The following is a 27,395-nucleotide window of genomic DNA, read 5'->3' as shown; positions in this document are numbered from 1 at the left end:
GTTGTACTGGATTTCGAACGGAAAACGAAAGAAACTATTTGTTCAAGCACAACTCAATGATTGGATGAGGGATTTGGAATTGTCAAAGGAAAAGGCCGAACTACAGGTCTCTCGTATGGAAAAATTTTAATTTGTTTCCTCCGATGTTAAGGAAACATATTATAGAACTCGTCACGAAAAATTTTCCAAGTACTATACGAAGGAGGACAGTGTTTGTTACTGCAAAGTCATTGCTGGTCTATTCAAACAGTTTGGTGAACCATATGATTCAAAAGAGTGGCGATTGTTCATAGACGGCAATAAATTAAGTTTAAAGCCCGTATTATTGCATTTTGGAAACGAAAAGTCATCTATCCCGATCGCGCATGCACTAGATACGAAGGAAACGTATGAGATAATGCAAAAATTGCTCAAAATAATTAAATACGAACAACATGATTGGAAAATATGTGCCGATTTTAAAGTCGTTGGAATGCTATGTAGTGTACAAAGTGGATACACAAAATACTGTTGCTTTCCATGCAAATGGGATAGCCGAGCTCGTCAAGACCACTACATCAAAAAGAATTGGCCAGAGCGAATCGAGTTTCAAGTTGGGTTGGATAACATAAAATACTTCCCACTTATAAAGAAGGAAAAAATAATTCTACCTCCGCTCCACATTAAAGCCCGTATTATTGCATATTGGAAACGAAAAGTCATCTATCCCGATCGCGCATGCACTACATACGAAGGAAACGTATGAGATAATGCAAAAATTGCTCAAAATAATTAAATACGAACAACATGATTGGAAAATATGTGCCGATTTTAAAGTCGTTGGAATGCTATGTAGTGTACAAAGTGGATACACAAAATACTGTTGCTTTCCATGCAAATGGGATAGCCGAGCTCGTCAAGACCACTACATCAAAAAGAATTGGCCAGAGCGAATCGAGTTTCAAGTTGGGTTGGATAACCTAAAATACTTCCCACTTATAAAGAAGGAAAAAATAATTCTACCTCCGCTCCACATCAAGCTCGGCCTTATCAAAAACTTTGTCAAGGCTTTGGATAAAGAAGGCGAAGCTTTTCGTCATTTGAAGACAATCTTTCCGGAGATTTCAGAAGAAAAAATAAAGGAAGGGATTTTTGTGGGACCGCAAATAAGACAAATGATGACCAATAACCATTTCAAAGAACTATTGTCGCCAGTGGAGGCAGCAGCGTGGGATTCTTTTGAAAAGGTCGTTACTTCTTTTTTAGGCAAACACAAAAGTTCTAACTACGAGATGATAGTGGTGAACGACTTAATCAAAAACTATGCGGAAATGGGTAAATAAAGAAACATATTTAAGACCGTTTTCTCAGTTAACTTTAAAACCTATCTGCCCGATAACCAAACAATTTTTTAAATTTGAATCTAAATTCATCATCCAGTTCCGAACAAGCAAGAACGAGGAAAATGTAAACAAAAAATTTGTGACGAGCATGGCGAAAGGTTTCACCAGCAAATGAAAATGATTGAAAGTCGGTATCAAGGATTCTGGGATGTCGCTATGATGGGTGACTACTGTTGGTTTCTCATAAGAGAAACCGATCCTAATCTAAATTAGCGTCAAAACAAGACACATAACTTTTTCAATTACAAAATAAGATTATAGAGTTAAGACAGAAGCAGATGTACATATGCTGTTATTTGTAGGGTACTTAAGGTTTACTATATGGATATATTTATTTGAATTCTTATAACCCTTGTATTAGTTCATCGATTTGGTTGAGTGAAAGCTTATTTTTTTGTAATAAAACAGAGCTTAATTTGAAAAAAAAATCTACAAAAAATAAAAATTTTCCGAGATCCTTCGTCGCAAAGTACACATTTTTTTATAATTTTACAAAAAAAATTAAAAAAATCCGTAATGATTGTTCGTTATCTTTGAATCTGCAGGGCATAGGAAAAATTTATTTTATTACCTTTTAAAAGTTTCAAACCGTTTTGGTATTGCTCAATTCGTTCTTGAGATATATATGATTAAGTGTACCCAATTTATTTATTTATTTTTGTTTTTTTTTTTTTGAAAAAAAAAACGGTAAATCGTAAATATCTCAAAAATGTTACCATAGAATTAAAAATAACTTTGATTTTCATCAGGGGGTGAATTTACCTAGGAATTTCATAATGGCGTCTCTGGTGCATTTTTGCTGTAAACCAGTATAATCAGCACTACATTTAAGAATTTTATTGTGAGCTTTATTTAAATTTTATACCATAAAAATATGTTAAAAAATGTATTCCGATAACGCTTCCAAAACCCATAAAATGATATTAAACCGAGAAAAAACACGTCAAAAGAGATTAAACTTAAGTTATTATTATCATAAAGTATCTAAGCCTTGGTCATTTGGAGGGCGAATAGCTTTTTTTTCATATAATTGCATTATTTGTTATTACCACTGTTCTTATTTTATATGTTAATTTATTTATTTATTTTTGTTGAACAAGAGAGGATGCTAAGCAGTTACACTTTTTTATGTATTTAATTGGGGGCGAGCACTTGGGCTCTGAGGGAAAAACTTCCCCATTTCGCTATGAAAACCCCGCTGTTGCAGCTTGTATGTATATATTGGGGGCGAGCCCTTCGGCTCTAAGGTATTGGCTGCATTTTGGGCCGCCTTATTATACCTTTCATGAAAATGAATCTCAAAATTTCAAGTCCGTAAAAGGGAAGAGATAGTTAGACCCACCAAAAAGTATACCGAAATGATCAGCATGAAGAGCTGAGTTGATTTAGCCATGTCCGTCTGTCTGTTTGTATGCAAATTAGCCCCTCAATTTTTGAGATATCGTGATAAAATTTGGTGAGCGGGTATATTTAGGTGTCCGATTAGACCTTTGTCGGTACAGATAGGATCGGACCACTATAGCATATATCCCCCATACAACCGATTTTTCAGAGAAGAGGATCTTTGTCATATCTTCCTCAATTTATCAGATTGAAGCTTCAAACTTCACCATATGCTTTCGCATATTGCACATATTGTTGTCTGAAAAAATTTATGAGATCGGTTGTATATATAGTATATATCCCCCACAACCGATTGTTCAGATAAGAAACTTTTCGTAATTACTGCCCTATTTTAAGAGCTATAGACTTCATTTTTCAACAAATTTACGTATATAGCATATATTGATGTCTGAAAAAATCATAGAGATCGCTGGTATATATAGTATATATCTCATAAAACCGATTGTTCAGATAAGAAACTTTTCGCAATTTCTACCCCATTTTAACAGCTAGAAGCTTCAAATTTCACCGATTGCTTAAGTATATAGTATATATTGTTGTGTCAAAAAATCATTGAGATTGGTGGTATACATAGTAAATGTATATCTCATACAACCGATTGTTCAGATAAGAAACTTTGCGCAATTTCTGTCCCGTTTTAACAGCTAAGGGCTTCAAATTTTACCGAATGCTTACGTATAGGCCATTCTTTGTTGTCTCAAAACATTGTATAGATCGGTGGCATATATAGTATATATCCCATACAACCGATTATTCAGATATGAAACTTTTCGTAATTTCTGCCTCATTTTAAAAACTAGAGGCTTCAAATTCCACCAAATGCTTATGTTTATAGCATACTAGCAGAGTACCCGACGTCGTTCGGGTATAAATAAAAGCAGTACTATATAGACTAATATGTTAGACTACTCCCAACCCCCATTTGTATGGGAGATGCCACGCCCCTTTTTCGTTAAACCCAGTTTTTCTGGAAGGGGTAGGGATTGGTCTCATATAACCACACACCTAATTTCAGTCGTCTAGCCTTAATACTTTCAGATATATTGACTACGAAAAATTCCAGTTGTATGGGAGGTGCCACGCACCCTTTCGAAAACTCTTTTTATATAGCCTACCATAGATTGGCGCACTCAGGGTATGTTACGGCAAAATTTCGTTCGATTCCATTCTGCGGTTTAGGCTGCAAGTCCAAACATACAGACATACTTTCACAAATATATAGTAGAATATTTTTGTCTGAAAAAATCATAGAGATAGGTGGTATATATAGTATATACCCCATATAAACTGTCATTTCTGTTAATTTTTTAACGGCTAGAAGCTTCAAATTTCATCAAATACTTACGTTGAGGTTAGTGACTCATGGTCAAAGCTATTTCATGCAGACCACAAAAAACTTGAAACTTTGCACCCACACACAAAGTACCTACCTATTTTTACTACCTTTATATTAAGTGCCTTTCATGTTTGTCCCCTCATTTCTATCCGAATTTTTGACCCACGGAAGCCTTTTTCGGTAACTTCACGTTGAGCTAGACACTTGATACTTAGAACATAGTTCAGATCTGGGGGAGATTACAATGCAAGTGAAATAAATCCGCTAGGTGGCGCAAGGATCGAGATAATCACAAAAATTGTGCTAATGATGGAATTATTGTGCCCTTCACCCGATTATGACGAAGTCAGAATATCAATAACCAGGGCCAGTATCGCAATAGCTCTGAAATGGGTGATCGGATTAGGGAAATATATGAAATGGTGGCTACCATAACTTATTAGATCCATAACATTTTTTTGTTTTGAGATTTGGGATTAATGGCAGATTTTTACCACAGCGCTAGGTACAAAATCAAAATGGTCTTTCTATATTTTCGTTTCATTTCACATGTTCCTCCGTTATTCACGGTAGCTCCGTTATTCAATAATATTTAATTTCCGTTATTTCTCGTAACAATGTAAATATTTTGGTTTTTAAATGACACTACGCCAAGCACAAAATCAGTTATATGTATTTCAAAACTATTTGTCACTACATGTTGGGAGGACAAAAGCTATTCTTAAGGCAGGCCCAAGGATGCTCTGCCCTTCCCAACCTCCCACGTTCACAAACAGGGGAGCGTCAAGCCATCTCTCCAGCCTGTTTTCTGTGTCCAGCTAAACCGAACCAAGCATAAAAATATTTTTAGCTGAGCTGTGGATAGCTGACGCTTCCCAGTTGAAACCCAAAATCGAACTGTAGATCCATAACTACTTAATTACTTACTTAATTGGCGCTTAACCGTTATGGCCTTCGCTTCTGCTCTTTGCTAACCGGCGCCAATTGGTCACACCAAGGGAGTTTAAATCGTTTTCCACCTGGGCATTCCAGCGGAGTGGGAGCCTCCCTCTACCTTTGCTTCCATATGCGGGTTCCGATAAAAACATTTTCTTGGCGGGAGCGTCATCTTTCATTCGCATAACATATCCTGGCCACCTCAGCCGCTGCGTTTTAATTCGCTGGACTATGTTGATTTCTGCGTAGAGCTCGTGACTTGTAAGTGACTTGTAGAGTATGATTTTCGTTTGCCGAGAGAGGACTTCAGTTTTCAATTGCCTATCTAGTCCAAAGTAGTATTTATTAGCCAGAGTTATTCTTCGCTGGATTTCAGAGTTGATGTTGTTGTTAGTGCTGATGCTGGTTCCCAAATAAACGTCCATAACTAACTACAATTTTTACGAATTTTTTGACAGTTTTTGATTTATTGTTGACGTGAAATTTGTTTTCGATACATTATCGTACAAAACTATACGGGCTCAGCAAAAAATCAGCGCATTTGCGCCTTGGCAACTAGAGATAAACGCCGCCGCCGCCGCCGATTTTAGTCGTTTTTCGCACGCCGCCGCCGAATGTCTAAAATATCGGCGGCGGCGGCGGCGTCCGGCGCGTTACTATATTTTCTACTGTTGTTGTTGTTGTAGCGATAAGGTTGCTCCCCGAAGGCTTTGGGGAGTGTTATCGATGTGATGGTCCTTTGCCGGATACAAATCCGGTACGCTCCGGTACCACAGCACCATTAAGGTGCTAGCCCGACCATCTCGGGAACGATTTATGTGGCCACATTAAACCTTTAGGCCATTCCCTCCCTCCCTACCCCCAAGTTCCATGAGGAGCTTGGGGTCGCCAGAGCCTCGTCTGTTAGTGAAACAGGATTCGCCGCGGATAGGTGAGGTTGACAATTGGGTTTGGAGAAGCTATATATTGCGCTGGCAACCTAAAAGGTTGCGCTACACAGCCCTTTGAATCTGGTATTTTAGTCGCCTCTTACGACAGGCATACCTACCGCGGGTATATTCTGATCCCCTAACCCGCTGGGGTTATATTTTCTGCTCGTTTAAGACTGTTTAGGCCATTTATTGTTCATGTCGAAATTTGGTCGGATATGGTCGAAAATTGGTCGAAAATTTATCGAAAATTGGTCGGATATGGTCGAAATGGTATCAACGGATGCGCTTCACTGCTACTTCGATGTCAGCTTAACACGGACTTTGAATCACCCAATTCACCAAGTTATTAAAACAAAACACTAAAACAAAAGTTTTATAATAAAGTTATTAAAAAAGGAAATTACCCAAAAAAGGTGCCGATTTAAAAAAAAATGTACACTGCGATTGGTTGAAGGAATAAGCGAAATCAGTGATGCAAAATCCTTTAGTAGGTTCTAGGGGCATAAACACTCCTTTGAAATGATTCTTACCTCATACTTAAGTTGAGGATATATGTACGTCTGAGAAGGGTTTGAAAAATCACTCGGGCTTGCATTTAAAAACCTGTTGTTTATTTGCGAAACTATACAAAGCGTCTTCTTCCTTCAACACCCAAATCTACCGGTTTGATATTTCCTAAGGTTAGCGGCCCTATCCAAAACTAGTCCCTTGGAGTGAATCACATTGTTTATAGCCTACCAACCAAGTTTAAATATAACCTACGCGTTACGGCTCCTTTTACAAATGTGAATACGTAGGCACATATATTTACCAGGTGAGGCTTTGTCCTTCGCAAGAACATCCAAAGTGGTGAAGCAAAAGCTTTTCCAAGACAGTCGACTAATGACCGTGTGTGCTACTACCCTAACGTAGTGGACAGTCGAACTAGTCTGAAAATTGAAGCTACACGGTCATCCTTTGTAAAATATCGTTTTGATTTAACGAAGACTATTGAAATCAATGCTGTGAACACAAACGTCTGCAAACTTTGGTCAACATTTTAAAAATTGTATCCAGGGTCCTTGTAAAATTTTAATAATGTAGATGCGCCGACGATTTTCACCCATGAGTTACGCAATGACATCCACTTAGAGTGCTTATGATTTAGAGGGCCGCATCCTTGGTCGAATAGTCACTCCCTAACGTTTGAAGGTGTTTCTCTGGTGTAGCTCGGCAGCATAGCACGACAAAAACATCAGTTAGAAAGTCTTCGGAACTACACCTACAGCTTCTAGGAAAGTGACGTCGACGACGTACATATGGGTTAGAAGTCGCAGTCCTATAGCTTCTGTGCTGGCATATGGTGTGAGGGTCAGGAGGCGTGGTAGCGACTGGTGGTTGGGATTGCTACTGTTCGGGAATTGTAGCTCGAAAAAACTGGGTATTAATAGAAGTGTGTATGTAAACATGAGTATTAATAGACCATTAATAGCAACCGTAAGTCGCCTTTGTGCGTAAACGGCAAGGAGCCACAAATGATTTAAAGAAAATGTGTACGCCACGATTATTAGGAGTTAACCCCAGGTGAAAATACGCTTTGCACGAGATATACAGACAAAAGTGTTACCATTTTGTGTATCTCTATTTCTTTTCAGCAGACGTAGCAGTACCTTCCAAAGACCGGGGTTAGGTTCAAATTCTCTCTGGAGTAAGTGAACGAGGGACAATCCCTCCGCAAAGAGCTCCTCCTGAAAATTATTGAACGAACTGCGGGTTTTTGAGGCAAAAATCCCGGATCTTTCCGAAATGGCCGTAACGTTAATTTCCTTAAATACATAAAAATAAAACTTTTCCTAAGTATTATTTTTTTAAATAGAAAAATCAAGCTTTTTAAAGTAAGAACACCGGCGTACTCCGGCGCGCCGCCCACGCCGCCGCCGATAAAGTGATCGGCGTAAACCTCTATTGGCAACCACCCCACTGTTGGCAACCGTAATTTGGAAATAGTAAAATACTTCGTTTATTTGGGAACCAGCATTTGCACAAACAACCACATCAGCTCTGAAATCCAGAGAAGAATTCCTTTTGCCAATAAATTATACTTTTAACCATGGCGCAACGATACAAGGTGGCAGCATGGAACAGCTGATTATACCCTTTTTTTATTTGATTTTATACATCAACTTACGGTGTCGTACGACTTTGACATTTGTCCATCGAATTTACAAAAACAAAGTAGATGGAATTTTTATTTATGTTTGTAGGTATGTCACCATGCTGCCACCTTCTATCATTCCGCTATGCTTTGAACTATTTAAACAACTGAAAACTAAACTCTTCTCTCGGAAAACGCATGCTCTACAATGATTTTTCGTACCCGTCCTGTTATATGGTGCAGAGGCATGGACCATAGATTAGATTGATACGAATCTTTTGCTTACGCTCTCATATTTTCGCTCTCACGAGGGATTTATCTTCTAGTTGTTGCTGGCAACAATCACAGATAAATCCCTCACGCCAGCTGAAGCGGGTGCCAGAAAAAAAAATGTGCCAGCCAAAACGAAAAACGTGCCAACAATTTTGGTAAACTTTAGTTTGACCTACAACTGTAGAATAGCGTTCAAAAATTATGGGAAAAGGATAAAAATGCTTGTTTTAGTGTAAGTATTATTAGTTCGAAGGCGGAGGGTAAAAATTATTTCCCATTCAAAAGTTATCACTAAAAATAGGTTTTGTAAATATGAACTCCGGTGCAACCAGTCCATTTTGATCACATAACCTGGAACGCCAGACATGTAGGATAAGCCCTATCCATTAAATAATGTTTACTATTATATCATAGGTCCGATTTACTGAAATTTCAAAAGAATATATGGTTTTCACTGCGAGTTAAATGCGTTACAATATTTGACTAATTAATTTAATCGAAATGTAAATTTTACTTACATTTGTTTATATTTAACTCTAAATAGTCGTATTATTGTAAAATAACTTTAAGGAAATAAATATTTTACGACTATCATTTTATTAAATGATTGAAACTATAATCGCCGAAATGTAAGTCAAAAATCCCCATTTTCAGATCTACTCATTTTTGTTTGGAGTGGCATCATTGATAAATGTTATAAAAAATGTGCGTTTTGACAGCGCTCTCTCGAAACAAAGAGTTGCAAATCCATTCATCTATGGCATGGACCATGACAACAGTGATGAAGTGTTCAAGAGAAAAGTTCTTCGAAAGATTTACGGACCTCTCTAATTTTTTAGCTCATCAAAAATTACCAAACTTTTTTCTCAATGGGTCAAAGTGACAACCATGCCAAACAAAACTTGTTCTGAGAGAATTAAATTTAAAATTAGTGGCAGTATCACACCCTCAAAATAGCGTGAGAGCAAATATATATGACGTCACATAGTCGGTCACATAAAATTTATGTCATAAATCAAAAGAAAACTGCTCACCATTCTCTAACTTAATAATGAACATGCGCCTATGTAAAAAAAAGTTTCGCTTTCATTAAGTCTTTGCAGTGAATGCTTTGTATCATATTTTGTAAAGAGTTCGTGTGAAATAAATCACCAGTCGTAAACATATGTCGTAATTGTCCGAGATTTGCAAAACTCATTTACATACATAAAAAAAGTTACACCTGGCAACTGCCAAAAATGTCAAAATTTAACGGATTTTTTTTTTTGTTGCTTTAAGCCACCCTCATCAGTTAGACAGCAAACCAAGTGCTTAAAAGGTTGCACTACCTCTGTTTGGTTGTGTGTGCGTGTGTATACTCAGAACCACCCTGAATGTACCTCGAAAGGCATTAAAAGTGGAAACATCATTATGAATACATTAGTTATTACGTTTAAGAGAAATAAAACAGAGAGTCGACCACTCTAAAGAGAATTTCTGTACTATCGTCAAGAGTTTGAAAAAATGGTAAACGTGAAGAAGAAGAGGATAAGAAGACAGTGTGTGTGAGAGCATTTAATAATACCTGAACACTCTCCACTACTGTAGTGATTTGAAAAATTTACTGTCTTGTTGACAGATAAATGATAAAACCTATAGAAGGCAGACTACCGCGCCGATAAACATGATTTCATGGCGGAACCAGAAACAGGTGTCCGCCGAAAATCAACTTACTGATTGGTACTTTCTAGTATGATTTGACACTTCAACTTCCGGCGTAGTACGATTTTGCCGTTAGGCCATCGATATACAAAAAAAAATTATATGGAATAAATATTTATATTTGTATGCATGTCACCGTGCTGTCACCTTGAATGGTTCCGCCATGCATGGTTCTGAAACGTTCAGTTTGGACCATGATACAAAAAATGGAGGTAGTTCCATTAAGTGTGACGTTAGCCACTTGACTTTTGCGGGGACAATGACAATTCTCCAAAAACAAGCTCCCACATTGAAAAATGTTACGAATTTTTCTAATTTTGATGGATTTCATATTAACGAATACGACTAAATTACTTTCATAGTTATTTTAAATAAAAAAGAAAAAAAAAAAAAATGAGCCCCATGCCTTGGAAATATTTTAATACGAAATATCAGCCTAGAAAAGAAGTTTTTAGTAAGTTTTTCGAGCTCCCAAAAATTGCTTTGGTGGAAGAAACATGGATCGAAGTATGCAAAGCAAGGGAATATAGCCTTCTTAAGTGTCCGTACGTTTGCTCAGAACATCTTGGGGCAGCCCCGCCTATACACATTGTGTTTCCTTTAAGCATTGACATAGATGTGAAGACTTTGGAGGTACACTTTTTCTCAACATACCTGGAGAAATATCCACTGTAGGGGCATTATAATAGGGCCATGCTAGAACAACTGGATTTTTCGTGTATTTTTTTCTGTCTAGGGGTCAAGCTGTCATAAAGATATGAGTCATTAACCAATGTATGAGTCATTATCCACTATTTTTCAATAAAGTTGCATGTTTTACTGTATTCTCAATCGATGTATATGCACATAAATTGTGCTAAAGCATATTATTATTGTCTAAGATGACCATTGCGTTTTCATCCTAAAGAAAATTTCCATCTCGAAAAACCATAATTTCGCCTTAAAGAGTAACGGTATGGCAACGCTTCTGGCAAAACAACCAATATTATGAAACTTCAAAATCCCCAAATACGTCAAAAAAATTGTGTGAAGCTACCTTCTTTTTTGTATCATTAGTTTGAACCATAGCGGAACGATACAAGGTGGCAGCATGGTGACATACCTACAAACATAAATAAAAATTTCATGTACTTTGTTTTTGTAAATTCGATGGACAAATGTCAAAATCGTACTGCGCCGTATTTTGATGTATCAAAACAAATAAAAAAAAGCTTAAAATCAGCTGTCCCATGCTGCCACCTTGTATCGTTGCGCCATGGTTTGAACATATCAAATCATGACACAATGGTCCCAATTATGATTTTTTCGGCATATATTAAACAAATGCAGCTATGAAGCTGAAAGTTGGCAACGCCAGAAGTAATGCTATATTTAAGAACTACAACAAATATTAGGCCAATCGGACCACGCCCACCGTCACCGCCTTTGCAAAGCAATATATAGAACTTTGGATATTAGATCAAATTATCAAAATTTTGTGTTTATATTTAAAAAAAATGTGAGGCGCAATAACCTTCGAAGAGAGTTTAGGCCGAGCTTCTCTTCCAATTTGCGTCGTGCTCCTTTTAATTTTTCCTACAAACTGGCGGGACAGACCTACTTGGTTTGTTTCTAAAACTTTGATGTTGCTTTTCCCGGGGAGTGAACCCAGGATCTTCGGTGAGGAAGGCGGGGGACGCCACCATCACACCACGGCAGCCGTGTTTATACTTACTCTTTGAATATGTATATACAAATATGCCTTAAAATTTGAGATACGTTCAGTCGTGTGCAAAAAAGTTGAACTGGAATTTAAAAATATATATTTTAGCCTTATGGTTAACTATTGAAGTGTTTACTCTGTATGTCCGTAAGATTCTTTTTTTTTTATTTGTTGTGCAAAGATTTCACAATTTCGTTTTCCAAATACTGTAGAGTCTCAAAAAATTATCCCAAACCTATAAACATATCCGAAATAAGCATTATCGAACTCGGGAAAATACAGGGATAAACAAATGTTAGGGTATATTAAGTATCATTATAAATGTTTACTATGATTTTTTTTAGATTTGTTGCCATATTTTAACACGCAAACTATACAAAACTCTCAGGTTCAAAATCTGATGACAAACTAAGTTTGAGCAAGCCTTAGGGTTGACAATAATTTTCATAACATAAATCGGAAAATACCTAGAATTTCACGGAATCAACGAATATAAGGAAGACCCGCGCCTGTTTTTGTTGCCAAATGAATAGTTGTATTTAATAAGTGCGTAATAAAGCATCCTTCAATTCGGTTAACGTAGCCCTAATTTTGTTAACTGTATCGAGAAATTACGTTTGTGCGATTCTACTGTATCTTGATGCGTGCGCCATCTACCAGAATTTTTCGTACAACATTTTTTATAGTCATTCCCCTCTAAACTTAGTTCCACATTTTCAAGTACATACCTACCAAGAAGTTCAAGCAGTGGCTAGATACCCAATTCGACAAGCACTTTCTCATAGCCCTGTTACGATGCCTTTTATCCCAAACTTCTGCGGCGGATATTTCTCAAGGCAATTAGTTTTCAGTATGGGAAATGTTGAGAAAGAGTATATTCTTAATACAGTGGCAGGCCGCCCTTGATGTTAAAGACAGAGTGCGATGTTACTTAAGATATTAAGTTTGTTACGCGTGGCAGGACGGCAAAGCCAATGATATGACATGCCAATATTTAAAGGGCATAGAATGTGTATTTTCAGAGATTGCCCCTGCTACAATGATTATAAGAATTCTCATGCCTTGTGTCTGTCCCACAGAATTACAAAGAATAGTTGAAATATACCACAATACATTTGCAAAGGTAACATAACACCACAAAATTAAAAATTTATAGTCATCAATAAAACCATTGGCATAGCCTGAAAAGTAAAAGGTTCCCAGTTTTTTTTCTTTACTCAAATAGATGCTGAGTGCTTATTTTTTTATTCTAAAATAGCCGAGTCCTACCTTATTCAAACTAAAAATGTGTGCATTGATGTCCTCGTGAAAGAAAATGCTGATGCCATCGCTCTACAATGAATGATAAAAATGCGGCAGGATATAAAAGCTGCTCGGATATGCTACTTCTTCAATGATATCTAGGTAAAGAGAAATTAAGATTTGGTGATGTATTTATAAATGAAAAGGACCGCGCATTCAATTACTGTCCTTCCCAACTGGTTTGAGAATGAATGAAAACTCTCCGACAAAAAAGGTACTCATATCGATACGAAGCGAGAAAGGAAAACGATGATGTAGCATTCCATTTGGTTTCCAATTGTCATCCGTTATAGCGAAGAAGTGCAGACTTCCAGATATTTCTTAATTATATCTTTCGTAATTAGTGGGAGCTACAAACAAACGCGTCTAACTCCACCTAAGGTCTTTTTTAATACTATCCGACACCAGACACAAAATTCCATAAATCTCCCCACCAACTATTCTATTGAATATCTACTGCAGGTGCCACGCCTTCGCCGTCCATGTATGTGCACGGTGTGTCAGGATGGGTATAAAAGGGGGCTTTAAGTACTTTTGGTTCTTAGAAAAAAACTGGATTTTCTATTGGAATACTTATAGTTGTTTGGATCAGTATCTTGCGATTTTGTGTTTAATAAACGAAATTTGCATATATACTTACATACATATGTATGTATGTAGGTGCACAAGTTTTGCTTCAATAACAAGTGCTTCCCATGCTTGCATTACATTAGCATTAATTCTATCAAAAGAACCCATAAAACTTTCCGAGCCGCTTCATTAAAATTGCGTATTCAACGGAATAATTAACACTCTCCGTAGCTGCCCTTTCTGTGCGTACCGAAACACTTTCTACGTACATGTATGTGTACATTAGGCTGTGTAAATTTTAGGAGAAGTATTTGTATTAGGGGCCGCCATGGTATACTGCAACCCCTGAAAAGAAATATCATAAAAAAGCTTCTAAGAAGTAGTCACCCCGCAAATTGGAGAAGACATCTATGTAATCTCTTATTGATATATCAACTATTGAGTGGATATAAACCTATTCGTTTGCCACTTCGAGAACACTCTATCTCAGAAAATATTTCAAATCGCCCTATCCAAGTATTAGGTTGAAGACCGCTCTACCTCAAGCTTTTTTTAATAAACGCCATATCTAACGTCAAAATATATTGAATTTATGGACAGAGAGGGCGTTTTTTAACAAATTCTGATACAGAACGCAACGCAACGTCTTACTTAAACAAGTTTTGAAATATACCGTTCTTCAAAAGTTTCCTGACGTGAGTTTTGGTGTTTTTGAAACGACAGTGGAGATAGATGTCATTTCACTCAGCAATCAATATGGTGAGGACAACAAAGCACGTGCATAAAGATATGCCGAAAAAAGGGAAAAAGGCACTCACATCGAGGCGTTTTTTGCTGGTAAAAACAAGGTGATCAGTTATACTTTCCTCTTTGGCTGTGGTTTTTTTTTTTTTTGGGCAATCCATTTTAGACCGGAGAACTAAATATACAAGTTAACTGATTTCGATAAGTTCAAGGATACTTCCACCATATAAAATTATAATTTTGAGTCGTTAAGCAGATCCAACTCACAATCCACATGCGAACTGATTGTATCTCTTATGAATAATGAGTTAACGGACATACGTTAAATCGAGCTGCTGACATGACAAAGACAAACTTTCCGAGCTGAAAATTATTTCGTCTAAAAATCATACTCCCTAATATTTATCACAAAGTCGGCGACTATGGAATATTCTGAAGAGGCAGGAAAAGAGGCCAGCGAGGGAACTTACGAGGAGTGAGATAAAGCATAAGGAATGCCCATATGCCCCAGAGGACATATAGAGCACGTAATCAGGTAAGGAAGGAAAGTAAGTGCTCGTGTTAGAGGAAGAAATGATGATGACACAGTATAGCTATGGGCGAAAAGAGTAATATTGGATTGATATACTCGTACAATCCGACCGAAGAGAATGCGTTTGATGAAAAGAATATTTTTCTTATTCGTCCAGAAGATTTGATAATAATTTATTCGCAGCAAAGGCAGCGGCAGTAGAAGAGTGCCAGCAGTAATAACGTAACAAAAAAAATAAATGTAATGCGCGATAGCCTCCGAAGAGACTTCAGGTCGAGATTCTCTTCCAATTTTCGTCGTACTGCTTTTAATTTTTCCTGCAAATTGGCGGGATGGGACCTACATGTTTTATCCGGCTCTGAACGGCATCTGCAAGGTAGATGAGTTTTCCCTGAGAAGCTTTTCTTGGCAGAAATACACTCTGAGTATTTGCCAAAGCACTGATATTGCTTTTCCCGAGGCGTGAACCTAAGATCTTCGGTGTGGTAGGCGGAGCACGCCACCACCACACCACGGTGGCCACCAAAAATAAATTAAAAACGAACAAAAAACCAACATTTCCGGACGGGTAAGAAACGAATTTTTCTTCCGGAATTTTTATGTAATGAAATTTTCCATTTTCCAATTTTGAAAATGTTGTAAACTGCAAATTATTTAAATGTTTTCTATCCGATTTGAGTCACATCTCAGAATTTATAATAAGAAATTTTATTTTCAAATTTAGGTAATTTCGGTATAAAGTGTTTAGATTTTATTTTTATATATATGTTTTTGTTGAAACAATAAAAAAACCAATCGCGGGCAACAAGCGACTTAGTATTTTTTAGTAACTTAAAGAGAAAAAAAATAGTTTATAAAGGTATAAAAAACACTTTTGATCACAGAATACCACTAATACCAAACAGAAATTGTTTTTAACATTTGGAAGTTTGAGCACCTTTTGAGCAAATTTTATATGAGAAAAAAACTCATACATATGTACTCGGAATATCAAATTATAAGGGTATTTTCTGACTATAAAAAGCGCAGAAAATGTATCGTATGTTCCAACTCTTTTTTAAACGGTTTTATTTAGCTTGACTTGACAGGCCGTGTGAACGAATTTTGTAATTGAAATTTAAGTAACTTTCCGATAAGCTACAAGCTTGAAACTTGAAATATAGTTCAGAACCCGATGACAATGCAATAATAAGAAAAAATCGCCGCTAGGTGGCGCAAGGATCGAGATATTCGGAAAAATCGTATTTGTGGTCCGATTTGGTTCATATTTGGAACAGGTAATACATACAAGAATAGAAATCGACCTATGAAAAAATCGCCGCTAGGTGGCGCATGGATCGAGATATTCACAAAAAACGTATTTGTGGCCTGATTTTGCTCATATTTGGAACACATAATACATACAAGAATAGAAAGGGACCTATGAAAAAATCGCCGCTAGGTGGCGCAAGGAACGAGATATTCACAAAAATCGTATTTGTGGTCCGATTTGGTCCATATTTGAAACACATAATACATACATGAATAGAAAGCGACCTATGATGCCCGATTTGGCTCACATTTGGAACAAATATTGCATACAGTCCGGTGGAAATTGACATCAAAATATTTTGGAGTTGGAGGAGGGACAAGCATACGTGGCGCAGAGCCGAGTAAAGTCTTTGGAAGGATTATGTATTGAGGACTTAGGTTGTAACAAATTGTCAGGAAGAGTCCATGTAATAATGAAATAAATAGAATGAGAAATAATAGGCCATTATATAAAGACTAAAAAGTTGAAATTAAAATAATTAAAAAAAAAACAATACTTACATGAAGTAATAATAATACGAAAAGCTAGAAAATAATTAGGTAGGTCCTAGGTACTAGTCATCACACTCCTTATAAATCAAGGGCGTTGATCAGACAATTAAATAAAAGCGTTGGACGCGTCATATTTCTATTGATAGTCATAAGTAAAACCAACTGAACCTTAATCAGGTTATACTACGCCTCACATTTTTAAAAATTTCACGCTCCCAACGCTTTTATTTAATTGTCTGTTCAACGCCCTAGATTGATAAGGGGTGTGATGACTAGTACCTAGGACCTACCTAATTATTTTCTAGCTTTTCGTATTATTACTACATGTTAGTATTGTTTTCAATAAAACCGTTTAACTTAAAATTTTTTTTTATTATTTTATTTTTTATCACACTTCATAGGATAGGGCTTTATTGAATGAAATTCTGAAAAAACCGAATTCTAAAATAGATTGTTATACAATGAAATTCTAGGACAAGGGCTCCTTGAGAAATATTTCGAAAAAGGGTGCGATCTAAACAAATATAAAGGGCGTTTTTCAAACGAGTTGTAAGATAAGGAGATTTAAAATAATGGATGTTCCACTCAGGCGTTGAAATGAAGAAAAATAGCGAACATATTTTTTATGAAAATAACATAATTCTGCAACCTTAATTGGAAGATTTAAAATCGTTCAAACCATAATCTAACCATTGTCGAGATATGTATTTGATTTTGACGCACGTTTCTTTAATCTACCTCATAATGCACCGCCGTCACTATAGCTAACGTCAACGTCTGATTTATCAGCCAGCACAGCACCTTCGTCGCACGCTCCCGCTCACAACATAGTCGAACGTATGAATGAAGGTTTTTCTCTCACCGCATACAAAAAGTTGACTCCCATTTGCTATGCTGTCATTTGTAAAGAAGCGCTCGGTCGTGACTGTTGTGAATTTTATCTGCGAGATATTGTACAAATAGTATTCGTTGTTGTTCTTTTGAGATACAAAATATATCAAAAAAATTTGACGAAGTTTTCGCAAAAAGTAAAAAAAATTGAAAATCTGTTGGGAATAATTTTTTCAATAGATTTTTCAAAAACGATACAAATTCCTGCAGCGGCGAAGAGTCGTTTTAAAAAATAAAATTCATTTTACTTAAAGTGACTTTTTTAATTGGTTGCAGATAAAAAAAATTGAGATCAAGCTATTTCGTAATCCGTATACAAATCGTTGTCTCACAAATCATTGAAAAAAAGAAAAAATTAAAAAAAAACCGTGTCAGTGGCAGCATTAACATTTTGGTTATTAATTAAAAACAAAAAAACAGAAGACTTAAACTACAAACAACAATTGAGCACAAGCCCACAAGCACAGCAACAAAATAGCAGTAACTATAACATTACCAAAAAGTGCCAGCGGAAAACACAAAAAATAACAAGAAAACCCCCAAAAATATTTCTTGCAAAAAAAAAAAACTCCAAAAAAATTCACTCAAACAACAAAATTACTTTTTAATTGATTGAGATTGAATTAGTTTTTTTTTTTGTAAATATCGAATTTACATTCAATACGAAATCGGTTTGCACGTTCGGTTGTCAGAATTGTAAAAATTTTTTGTTAAATTCAATGAAAACAAAAATTGGCGTAGAATACCGAAGTGAAAGTGTCAGTCAAGTGTAAAATTGAATTTGTAGTTTGACATAAATGTTAATAGAAGGAAGAAAAATCAAGTAAACGGTGGCGTGATTTCAATTTGAAGCATACGAAATTTTGCGATAAACACAAAAATCTTCAAAACCAAAAAAACATAAAAATCAAATACAAAGCAAACCAGAAATTGAGAGCCAAAGCCTTTACCAGTGAAAAGTAATAAAATTTCTAAATACACAAAATATATATAAAAATCCAACGAGAGTAGTAAAATTAGCAAATTTTCGCTCTTAATATTTGTGTGAAATTTTTATTTTCATACACATTTTTCTATATCTAAAACAGCTGCATTACGTATACCAAAAACAACATGAGTGCCTACAGAGAAATGTCAAAACTGGAGAACAGTCGGTAGGTGTAACAAAAACCAGCATTGATTATGAGATTATTGATAAATTTAGCTGATCTACAGATATGTATGAATGCTTAACAAAGTATTAGCCAACTCTCTTACAAAAAACATAAAATTATTCACATCTACCAATAGATTGCATGCGTACAGTAAAGCTTCGTTAAACCGAATGAATCGAAACTAAGGTCAAACCAAAATTTAAATATAAGGATAGGAGAAGAATTGGTGACCCTGGCTATCTGCTTATGTGTTTATATAGTTAAGCCCAAATTCACTGATGAGAAACCATTTTTAAACAGATAAGGTGATAATGGGGTGACGGGAATACCTACTCCAAATATTTTTTCTCGCGGATTGAAAATAATGATGGGAAATAGCATCCTGAATCTTCCTAAATTTTCCGGACTGACTGGGGCAGCCAAAAAAACCTGTGAGGTAATTAAAAAAATAAACAAATAAAAACTTGGCGGGATTTACTTATCTCCGAGCAGATTTAAGCATATCTTCTCCTTCAATTTGAGATGTGCTCAATATAATTTTTTTTTGAAAATTTGCGGGACGGCACCTAAATGTTCTACGCTGACTCCGAGCGGCATATGCAAAGCAAATAATTTTTCACTGAGAAGCTTTTCTTGGCAGATATAACCAGGGAATGTTTGCCAAATCACTGCCAAGGGGAGGAGAGCCCGTTTAGGAAAACCTTTTATTTAATTGAAAAAACTTGTTTCTAAATTGTTGATGTTGCATTGCCCGGGTCTTGAAGCCAGGATCTTCGTTGTGATGGGCGAAGCACGCTACCAGGCCAGGGTAATAGCGTAGTAATGGCAATATAACCAACAACAATTTCAAATATAAAACAAAATAAAATGTATTAATAAAGTTACAAAAAAATGTAAAATGAAGAACTTCCTACCTCTAATTTTTATTAATATTTTTTTTTCAAAACGCCGGTTTGAGTTTATGCTGACATTGGGCGTTTTTGAAAAAAGTGAACAGTTTGGGCGATTTTTAAACTAATTTTCCGTTTTTGAAAAGTTCCCTGAGATAGAGCGTTTTCAAACGGCAGCCGAAAAAGAGCTACGTGGAACCTACAATCGTCGTAAGTATTTTGTGCCAGCCATCAAAGAGCTTATTTTTCCTCCCATATTGTTGTCATCGCTTTCAGTGCCAAAATTTTAGAATCGAGTACAATCGAGTAAAGTTAGGCTCTTTCTATTAAACCGGAAGTTATGATTGCATAAAAATTCCGTACTAATAATTTTTTTCTTTTTTGCTCGGAATATTTGTTTTAATGTTAATTTTTTTAGATTTTTACGTTATCACTATATGTGACCCGGTCTATGAAAAGGTGCCTTATGACTCAAAAAAAAAAAACAGCTGTTTCTCACAAAAAAAAAAAAAAAACATTTGTTAACAGCTATTTTTCGCAGTTTATTTTTTGAGTCATAAGCCACCTTTGCATAGACCGGGTCACATATATATTTAAAAAAAATTTTCCCCCCACTAGAATGTAAAAAAGCAAGAAAAATTAAAAATTAGTAAAAATCCGCTTTGTGATAAGAAACTACTATGCAGATTAGTATTAAGCTTGCACGATATATAGACATTTGAAGTCTGATATAAAAGTTTAGATTTTCGTCTTTCTCATAACAAAGTGATTTTTTTCTTCTTACAATCGCTATATTTGCTTTAGGCCCGCTTGCGCTAAGGTAGTTTACCTTTCATCGTGGGGGGTAAACTTATACAACTGCGACAAACTTTAAAATTACTATATGTTAAAAAGTTCTGCAAGTAGGCCTTAGAAGTTTAAAAAAAAAAATTATGTCTAATTATGCCAATCACAAACAAATATTTGACTTTTGAACCTTCGGTTTTGTGCTTGTTCGAGCTTCTCGATATCATATTCGAATATGGCAAGGTTACTCCAAATTCTAACGTGATTTAATTAAATTCAAATCAAATCCCACCTAATAAATAACCAATTTAACTATAAATTTATTAGTAATGCTAATCTAATCAGAACACGAGATTAAAACTTAAGGTATGTATTTACCAACACACACTCGCACACACCCATAACCACGCGTACCACTTGTATCCATATTGGTCAAGTCAGCCTTTGCAATTCCCACCTTATTTAAATAATTTATAGTTTTACCTACATATTTTGTATATATTTATATTTTGTTAATGCATTTATGTAGTCTGCGTGCGTCTTTTGGATTACAATCTCTTTTATTAATTGATGAATGCATAGCCGTATAATTTTTTGGCGTTTTGTGTAAAAATACTACACCAGTTTGCCAATACAATGATGCTAGACCATTTGCACAAAATCCTGGACTCCCCTAATGTCTATCAAAAGATAAAAAGTGTTGAGCAAACGTGGCGTTGGTGCGTGTTGACGTCGTTATAACAACAAATATTTAATTATTCATAAAATTTTTCATCCACTTATTATTTGGGTTATACCAAATCTCGCGTCCCATTGTTGAGATACACCTACTCAATGTAAATCGAATGATACGGTGTGGTGGGGCAATGCAAGTCGTCGTAGAGTCTTTGGTGGTACCTACAGTTTTATTCTTTGCTTTTGCTCTGTACGAGTTCTCTCTTTAACTAACTTTACTTATATGAATGATGATTACTGCAACTGTGTGCGAAATACAGTGTGTACCGGTTAATATTTTTCTGCAAAAAAAGTTAAAAAGAAAACAAATATTTGTGAGAGAGCTTCATTCGGGTTGATAAATAAAGTGGAAAATGTATTCTTCAAAACTTCACTTATACTTAAACTGAGTTGTCAAGTCCTAGACCTACTGATGCAATTTCGATGAATTTGACCGCAAAGTGGCCAAAATTTTTCATTCTTAAGCAATAGGGCTGATTACTTTCAACATGGCTGCTACAGACCACCACTACAATGTAGCAAAGCTTGACGACAAGCGTAGCCAAGTATTGGCTAATTGATTACTTTGAACGCAGCAGGCACAAATATAAATTATAGCAGATAGTAGCGAAAATTTAGAAAAAAGATATTAATTATGTTTAAAAGAACGCCCAAAAGAATGATTTTACCCAGGGGCGGAAACTGTTATTCCTTTTATAACATAATTCCTTGCAAAACTATTAATTTTGGACTTTTAATAAACTTCGATCAAGATAAAAATTATTTTCGGATTTTTATTACCTGAGTCCGATAGAACGAGTCAAACTCGGACTTTTAAAAATAAAAGCCCGGAAATAAAAGTTAAAAATAAAAGTCCAGAAATAAAAGTTAAATCCGGACTTTTATTTTTTAAGACTAAAATAAAAGTCCGGCTTGATAACAAAGAAACGGCTTATCCGAATTAAACAAAATTTTTAGAACTAGTTAAACTCTGACTTAAAAATAAAAGTCCGGAAATAAAAGTTAAAAAATAAAAGTGCGGCTTGATAAAGAATTAAAAAAAATTTTTAAATTTAAAATTTTATTTTTAAAAATTCGATTTAACTAGTTCTATCGGACTCAAAAAATAAAAATACAGATTTTACTTTTATATGTGGACTTTTATGGAAAAAGTTCGAAAAATAAAATGGATGCATCATCCGACATGATATTGCTATAGGGATACCTAGGAACTCAAATATTTTCACTTAAGACAATTTTTTGACCAGGACTTTCAACTCCGAAAAAATGATTTTACCTTTAATTATCTGTTATATACTTCAATTTTAGTTTTTATTGACAAAATAAAAAGGACGCCACTCAATGATGCTACCCAAAAATAGAATTAGGTTTAATCTGGCTATCACGGCATTCGTGATTGATTGTCGTGCTGCTCTGTCGCCCCGAAAATAACGACCCTGACAACAACATGTGTAGAAATAATTTGACAGATGTCGTTTTGTAGCCGCCGTCGTGAATTTAATTAGGCCTAATATTAGGTATTCTCGCACATGCAGAAATTAGGTGTGTTCGAGCTGCCAAACAACATTACTGAAGTGCTTGCTAATTGTTGGAATTTTATGTTGCGTTTGATTTATATGCTAGTGATGATCAGTGTTGCCAGGTGATGAAAAAAAAGAAGCTAGATTGGCAAAAAAAAAAGGTTAGAAAAGGCTAAATTTAGAAAAAAAAGAAGCTAAAAAAAGACCAAAATTTTTTTTGGTTAATTCATTAAATTTTTTTTATATTTTATTTACACATTTGTAAATAAAAACTTATAAACATAACTTAAACATATCTTCTTGTTTCAAAACATATCAGGCACATTTTCCTTGACTAGCACATGGAATTACTTTAAATGATTGCATATGTGTATATATATATCCAGCTAGGGGATTTAGAATATGCAGACGATGTCTGTCTGCTTAGCCACAGAAGTACTGACCTTCAACACAATTTAGAAGCTGTCAACACACATGCAAAGGAGGCCGGACTAAGCATCAATACAGCGAAAACCAAAGTCATAAGATGCGGCGGTTGACGAAAATGAAATCGAAGGTGTAGAGTCCGTTGTTTATCTTGGTAGTATTGTCTCAAATAAGAGCGGTGCAGATGAGGACGTTCAGTCTCACATAAACAAAGCAAGAATGGGTTTTGGGCAACTGGCAAACGTGTGGAGGTCCAGCCAAATATCTTTAAAAACGAAGCTTCGACTGCTTAATTCGAATGTTAAATCGGTACTGTTTTATGCTTGCGAGACGTGGAAAAGCTCAACTTCAATTCAGAAACGTCTACAAGTTTTTATTAATAAATGTCTGCGCCGAATCCTGAAAATTCGATGGCCGGAAAGAATTTCAAATGACGACTTATGGTCTAGAACAAATCAACCTAAGGCTGCCACAGAAATAACCAAGCGTAAATGGTCGTGGATTGGTCACACTCTCAGAAGACCTCCAGTAAATATAGCCAGACAACCATTGCGATGGAATCCACAAGGAAGCCGACGACCTGGTGCACCTGCGAAAACTTGGCGCAGAACTGTGGATAAAGAACTCGAAGACGCAGGATATACGTGGAATGACATCACAAGAACTGCACCTAAAAGAATAAAATTTAAGTCGGTGGTCGAGGCCCTATGCTCCAATAGGAGTTGAGGAGGATGATGATGATGATGATATACATAAAAAAATATTACAAACTAATTATTTATATAAAATATTCCCCGTCTGAAGAATCAGAAGAGCTTAAGTCTGCGTATAAAGTTTGGCTATTTACCATAGATATGAGATCATCGGTAATTTCAAAATCATTACAACATTTAGATAAGCGTTTTAACGAGCATCTAATATTAAGCAGCGCATTAAGCATCTTAATTTTTAGTATGTTCCTTAATTTAGTTTTCAGAATTTTCATGCCACTAAAAATGCTTTCAACCTCCGCGTTACTGAGTGGTAATACTAAAAAACTAAATATGAATCCGACAAAAAAGGAGGTTCGTTTAATGCATTTTTATTTTCCCGGACTTCCGACCAAAATTTCATGGTGGAGTGTACATTTTTCCATTGTATAGTTATAAGTTTTCGCCACTGCAGCTCTATTAATGTTATTTGACTTGAAGAATAACTATACTTCTCTTTTTCAAAGTAAGAAAATACATCTGGCTTTGAAACTTTCAACGAATTTTCAGCAGAAAAAGAATTAAACCCTTGTAGAGAACTCATATTATTAGGTATTAGGTGTTCACAGGAACTATTGAAATTACTTTATTTTAGAAATTATTAAAAACACATTCGGAGTAAAAAAGGCTAGAAAAAAGTCACGAAGTTAACCCCGAAATTTCGAGGCTAAATGCAAAAAAAAGGTTAAATCTAGCCTCGAAAAGGCTAACCTGGCAACACTGGTGATGATCAATATGTTGTCGACATTTCATTCAACGAGCGCGTAACATATCCACAGCTGTTCAAACTTTGCAAAAGAACATGACACTCTGTCATAAAAAGTAACAACTCTGCAACAGTTGCAGCTCGAACACACCCAATGCCAAATTTTAAATTTTACATCATAAAGAAATCGGATTTCTATGATCGAAAGTTTGATATTTCGGAACTCTTGTCCACCAAAAAATGGAGTATAATGGGCTAACTAATTACACTGTGCAACGATGACACAATACAATTTACGCTTAAGTCTCGCCGACCACAAGCATAAACAATTTGTTTAGCGTGTTTGTGAATCGCAAAATATAAACTAATGCAAACTTTTTATGTATAAAACGCATACAAATGCACATAAATATAAAACCTGACGAGTATGTGAATGAAAAAAACTGAGAAGCAGAAAGGTACATACATATTTTTGTGAAATCAGCTGTGCTCTTTATATCGGAGTAACCATGGAGATTAATTCTCTAACAAGTTTTCTGCTACACCTGAGACAAAAATATATACATATATAGGTATATACTATCTTCGAGCAACAAATAAATGGGAATAATTGTTTTTAAGTTTTTTTTTTACTAAAAAGTCTTATTAAGACAATTCAGCGTAAATATTGGAATTTAAAGAATTTAAAAATTTGAGCCAGATAAACAGTTGCACAAACAAAAAGAAAATAATTTCTTTAAAGCAAACAAAAGTGCTAAACTCCCTTCCATTCAAAGCAGACAATTATGAGCTATTTTTAGATTTTGATTACTTACTTTAAACTTTTCTTATTTGTTAATTACTTTTTAAATAATTTAATACTTTGTCTGGCTGTGCTAGTTTTGCGCTTTTATGCCAAATGTATTTGTGCGTTATGTATTTGTTGTTTTTGTTGTAGCGATAGGGACACTCCCCGAAGGCCTTGGGGAGTGTTATCGAGTTGATGGTCCTTTGCCGGATGCAGATCCGGTACCAATCCCGACCATCTCGGGCCGCATGATCATCAAATTTTCTTTTTTAAATTATGATTATTTTTTTTGCTATTTTGTTTTTCTATTTCTAAGCACTCACAATTAAATACGTTAACAATTAATTAACAAGCTATATGGTGAATTTTATAATGAAAGCTTTCATTCTTATCGTATATTGTAGTAGTAATAAGAAGTCACCGATGAAATATTTCAACTTGCTTTATCTAGCGTTTAATCGATAAAAAGTATCTGTGATTTACATTTACTATCAGTTAATGTATCTAATAATTATCTACTCTATGGCCAGCGTCAATTTCTAAATTACTCATATACAATGAAATATGAATCATTATTGCTGAAAAATTATTCACAAGCTCTATCACAAAATGCTATCAAAACAAAAAAAAACAAAAAAAACGATTTCGCATATACTTAATATTTATTTTTAAATTTACTTGTATTCAAATACTGAAGTACAACAAAAATTATTATTAACATATGTATATGTAATTTATAAGTTCATGTGAATAAAATGAAGGTCATACGCACGTAAAAGCATACAGTGGTGGACAAAATATTTTTGCAGCTGTATAAAACGGTAATATGTAACCATCAGTTTCTTTGATATTAACTTTTACGATCGAGGGTTTGAATCGAACTCAACGCCTAACAATAATTATTTTATCATTATTATTGTTATGATAAATTTTTTCTTTTTTATTAAATTAGAATAGAAGAAAGAAAAAATATAGACAACTGCCAAAGCTCGTTGTATAGATCCATTTCGGGAGCTAAACTCCTTCATCGGCAACGTTTATGCGCCGCTGCTATAACCATTCAGCCATCACAGCGGTTTTTTGTTTGTCTTCATTATTCCTACTTCTATTCTGGTTCTTGCCAATTGATATTCACAGCACTGCGACATCTGTTGTGGAATGGATGTGAAAATTGGACTTGTTTGATGGCAATGGTGCCATAGTGTCATATTTTATTGACACTTTTTCCCCGTTCTCTGGGATGTATTAACAATTTTTGTTGTTATATCATAACAATAATAATGATAAAATAATTACTGTTAGGCCTTAAGCTCGATTCAGCGATCTTACAAATCATTAGGCCGATATAACAACAAAAATTATTAACTTATTTAATAATTTGGGAAAATTTTAAACAACGTGACATCAGGACGGACAAGGCGACAGCTGTTTCGATTATACCTTTTAAATCTCTTCAAAGCCTTTTCTCCCGGGAGTGGGATTGGAACCCGCACTCCTACGATGGTTGAAGTGTTACAAACGCATTCAGCCACGTCATGCCTTAGTTGTTGTAAATCTTATCCCAATTGCCTTCTTTTGCATATTTTCTTCATACACAGAACATACTCCGTATGTAATCATGTGTATAAGTTATGCGTTGGTAAGGCGGTTTTTCATAGAAACTGGTATTATTGTTGGTTTTGTTCTATTTTATAGAACTACAACGATTAACCAATGTTGTATATTTGTATGGTTGGTTGGTTACTGTGCTGCCCGGCTATGGAGCCGGGCCCAAGTAACGCTCTAGGCGCCATTTTGATGCACTTCCTCCTGGAACCAATTACGTTTTGGATTGACGTATAGTTATACTCAAACCACTTGGTTAAATCAATAAACCTACTGATGTCCTTGATTCAGCAGTTTGACACCGCCCTTAAGTCGCGAAAATTCGCGAGGGCAGGGCACTCGCAGAGAAAGTGAATCTGCAGAGCGAAATCAAAAGCCCTTGAAATCTTGGCAGG

At 35.4% G+C, this 27,395-nt stretch overlaps 1 protein-coding gene across 3 annotated transcripts in view; it reads left to right on the top strand.

The window, feature by feature from the left end:
* Positions 1-17,633: 17,633 nt before the first annotated feature.
* The window catches only part of LOC137245064 (uncharacterized), a 56,728-nt gene continuing 46,966 nt past the window's right edge, over positions 17,634-27,395 (top strand). Inside the window, exons 1-2 of one of the 3 annotated variants that reach the window (XM_067775126.1) lie at positions 17,634-17,779; positions 17,919-18,796. In XM_067775126.1, the coding sequence (XP_067631227.1) occupies positions 18,756-18,796 (41 nt within the window). In that variant the 5' untranslated portion in view covers positions 17,634-17,779; positions 17,919-18,755. Of the gene's footprint in view, positions 18,797-27,395 lie in introns of all 3 variants that reach the window. The other 2 variants (XM_067775127.1, XM_067775125.1) reach the window with 2 other exon arrangements.

This window comes from Eurosta solidaginis, chromosome 3 (genome assembly GCF_040869045.1).
Source record: "Eurosta solidaginis isolate ZX-2024a chromosome 3, ASM4086904v1, whole genome shotgun sequence".
Taxonomy (NCBI): Eukaryota; Metazoa; Arthropoda; class Insecta; order Diptera; family Tephritidae; genus Eurosta; species Eurosta solidaginis.
This window is presented reverse-complemented; position numbering and strand designations above follow the sequence as displayed.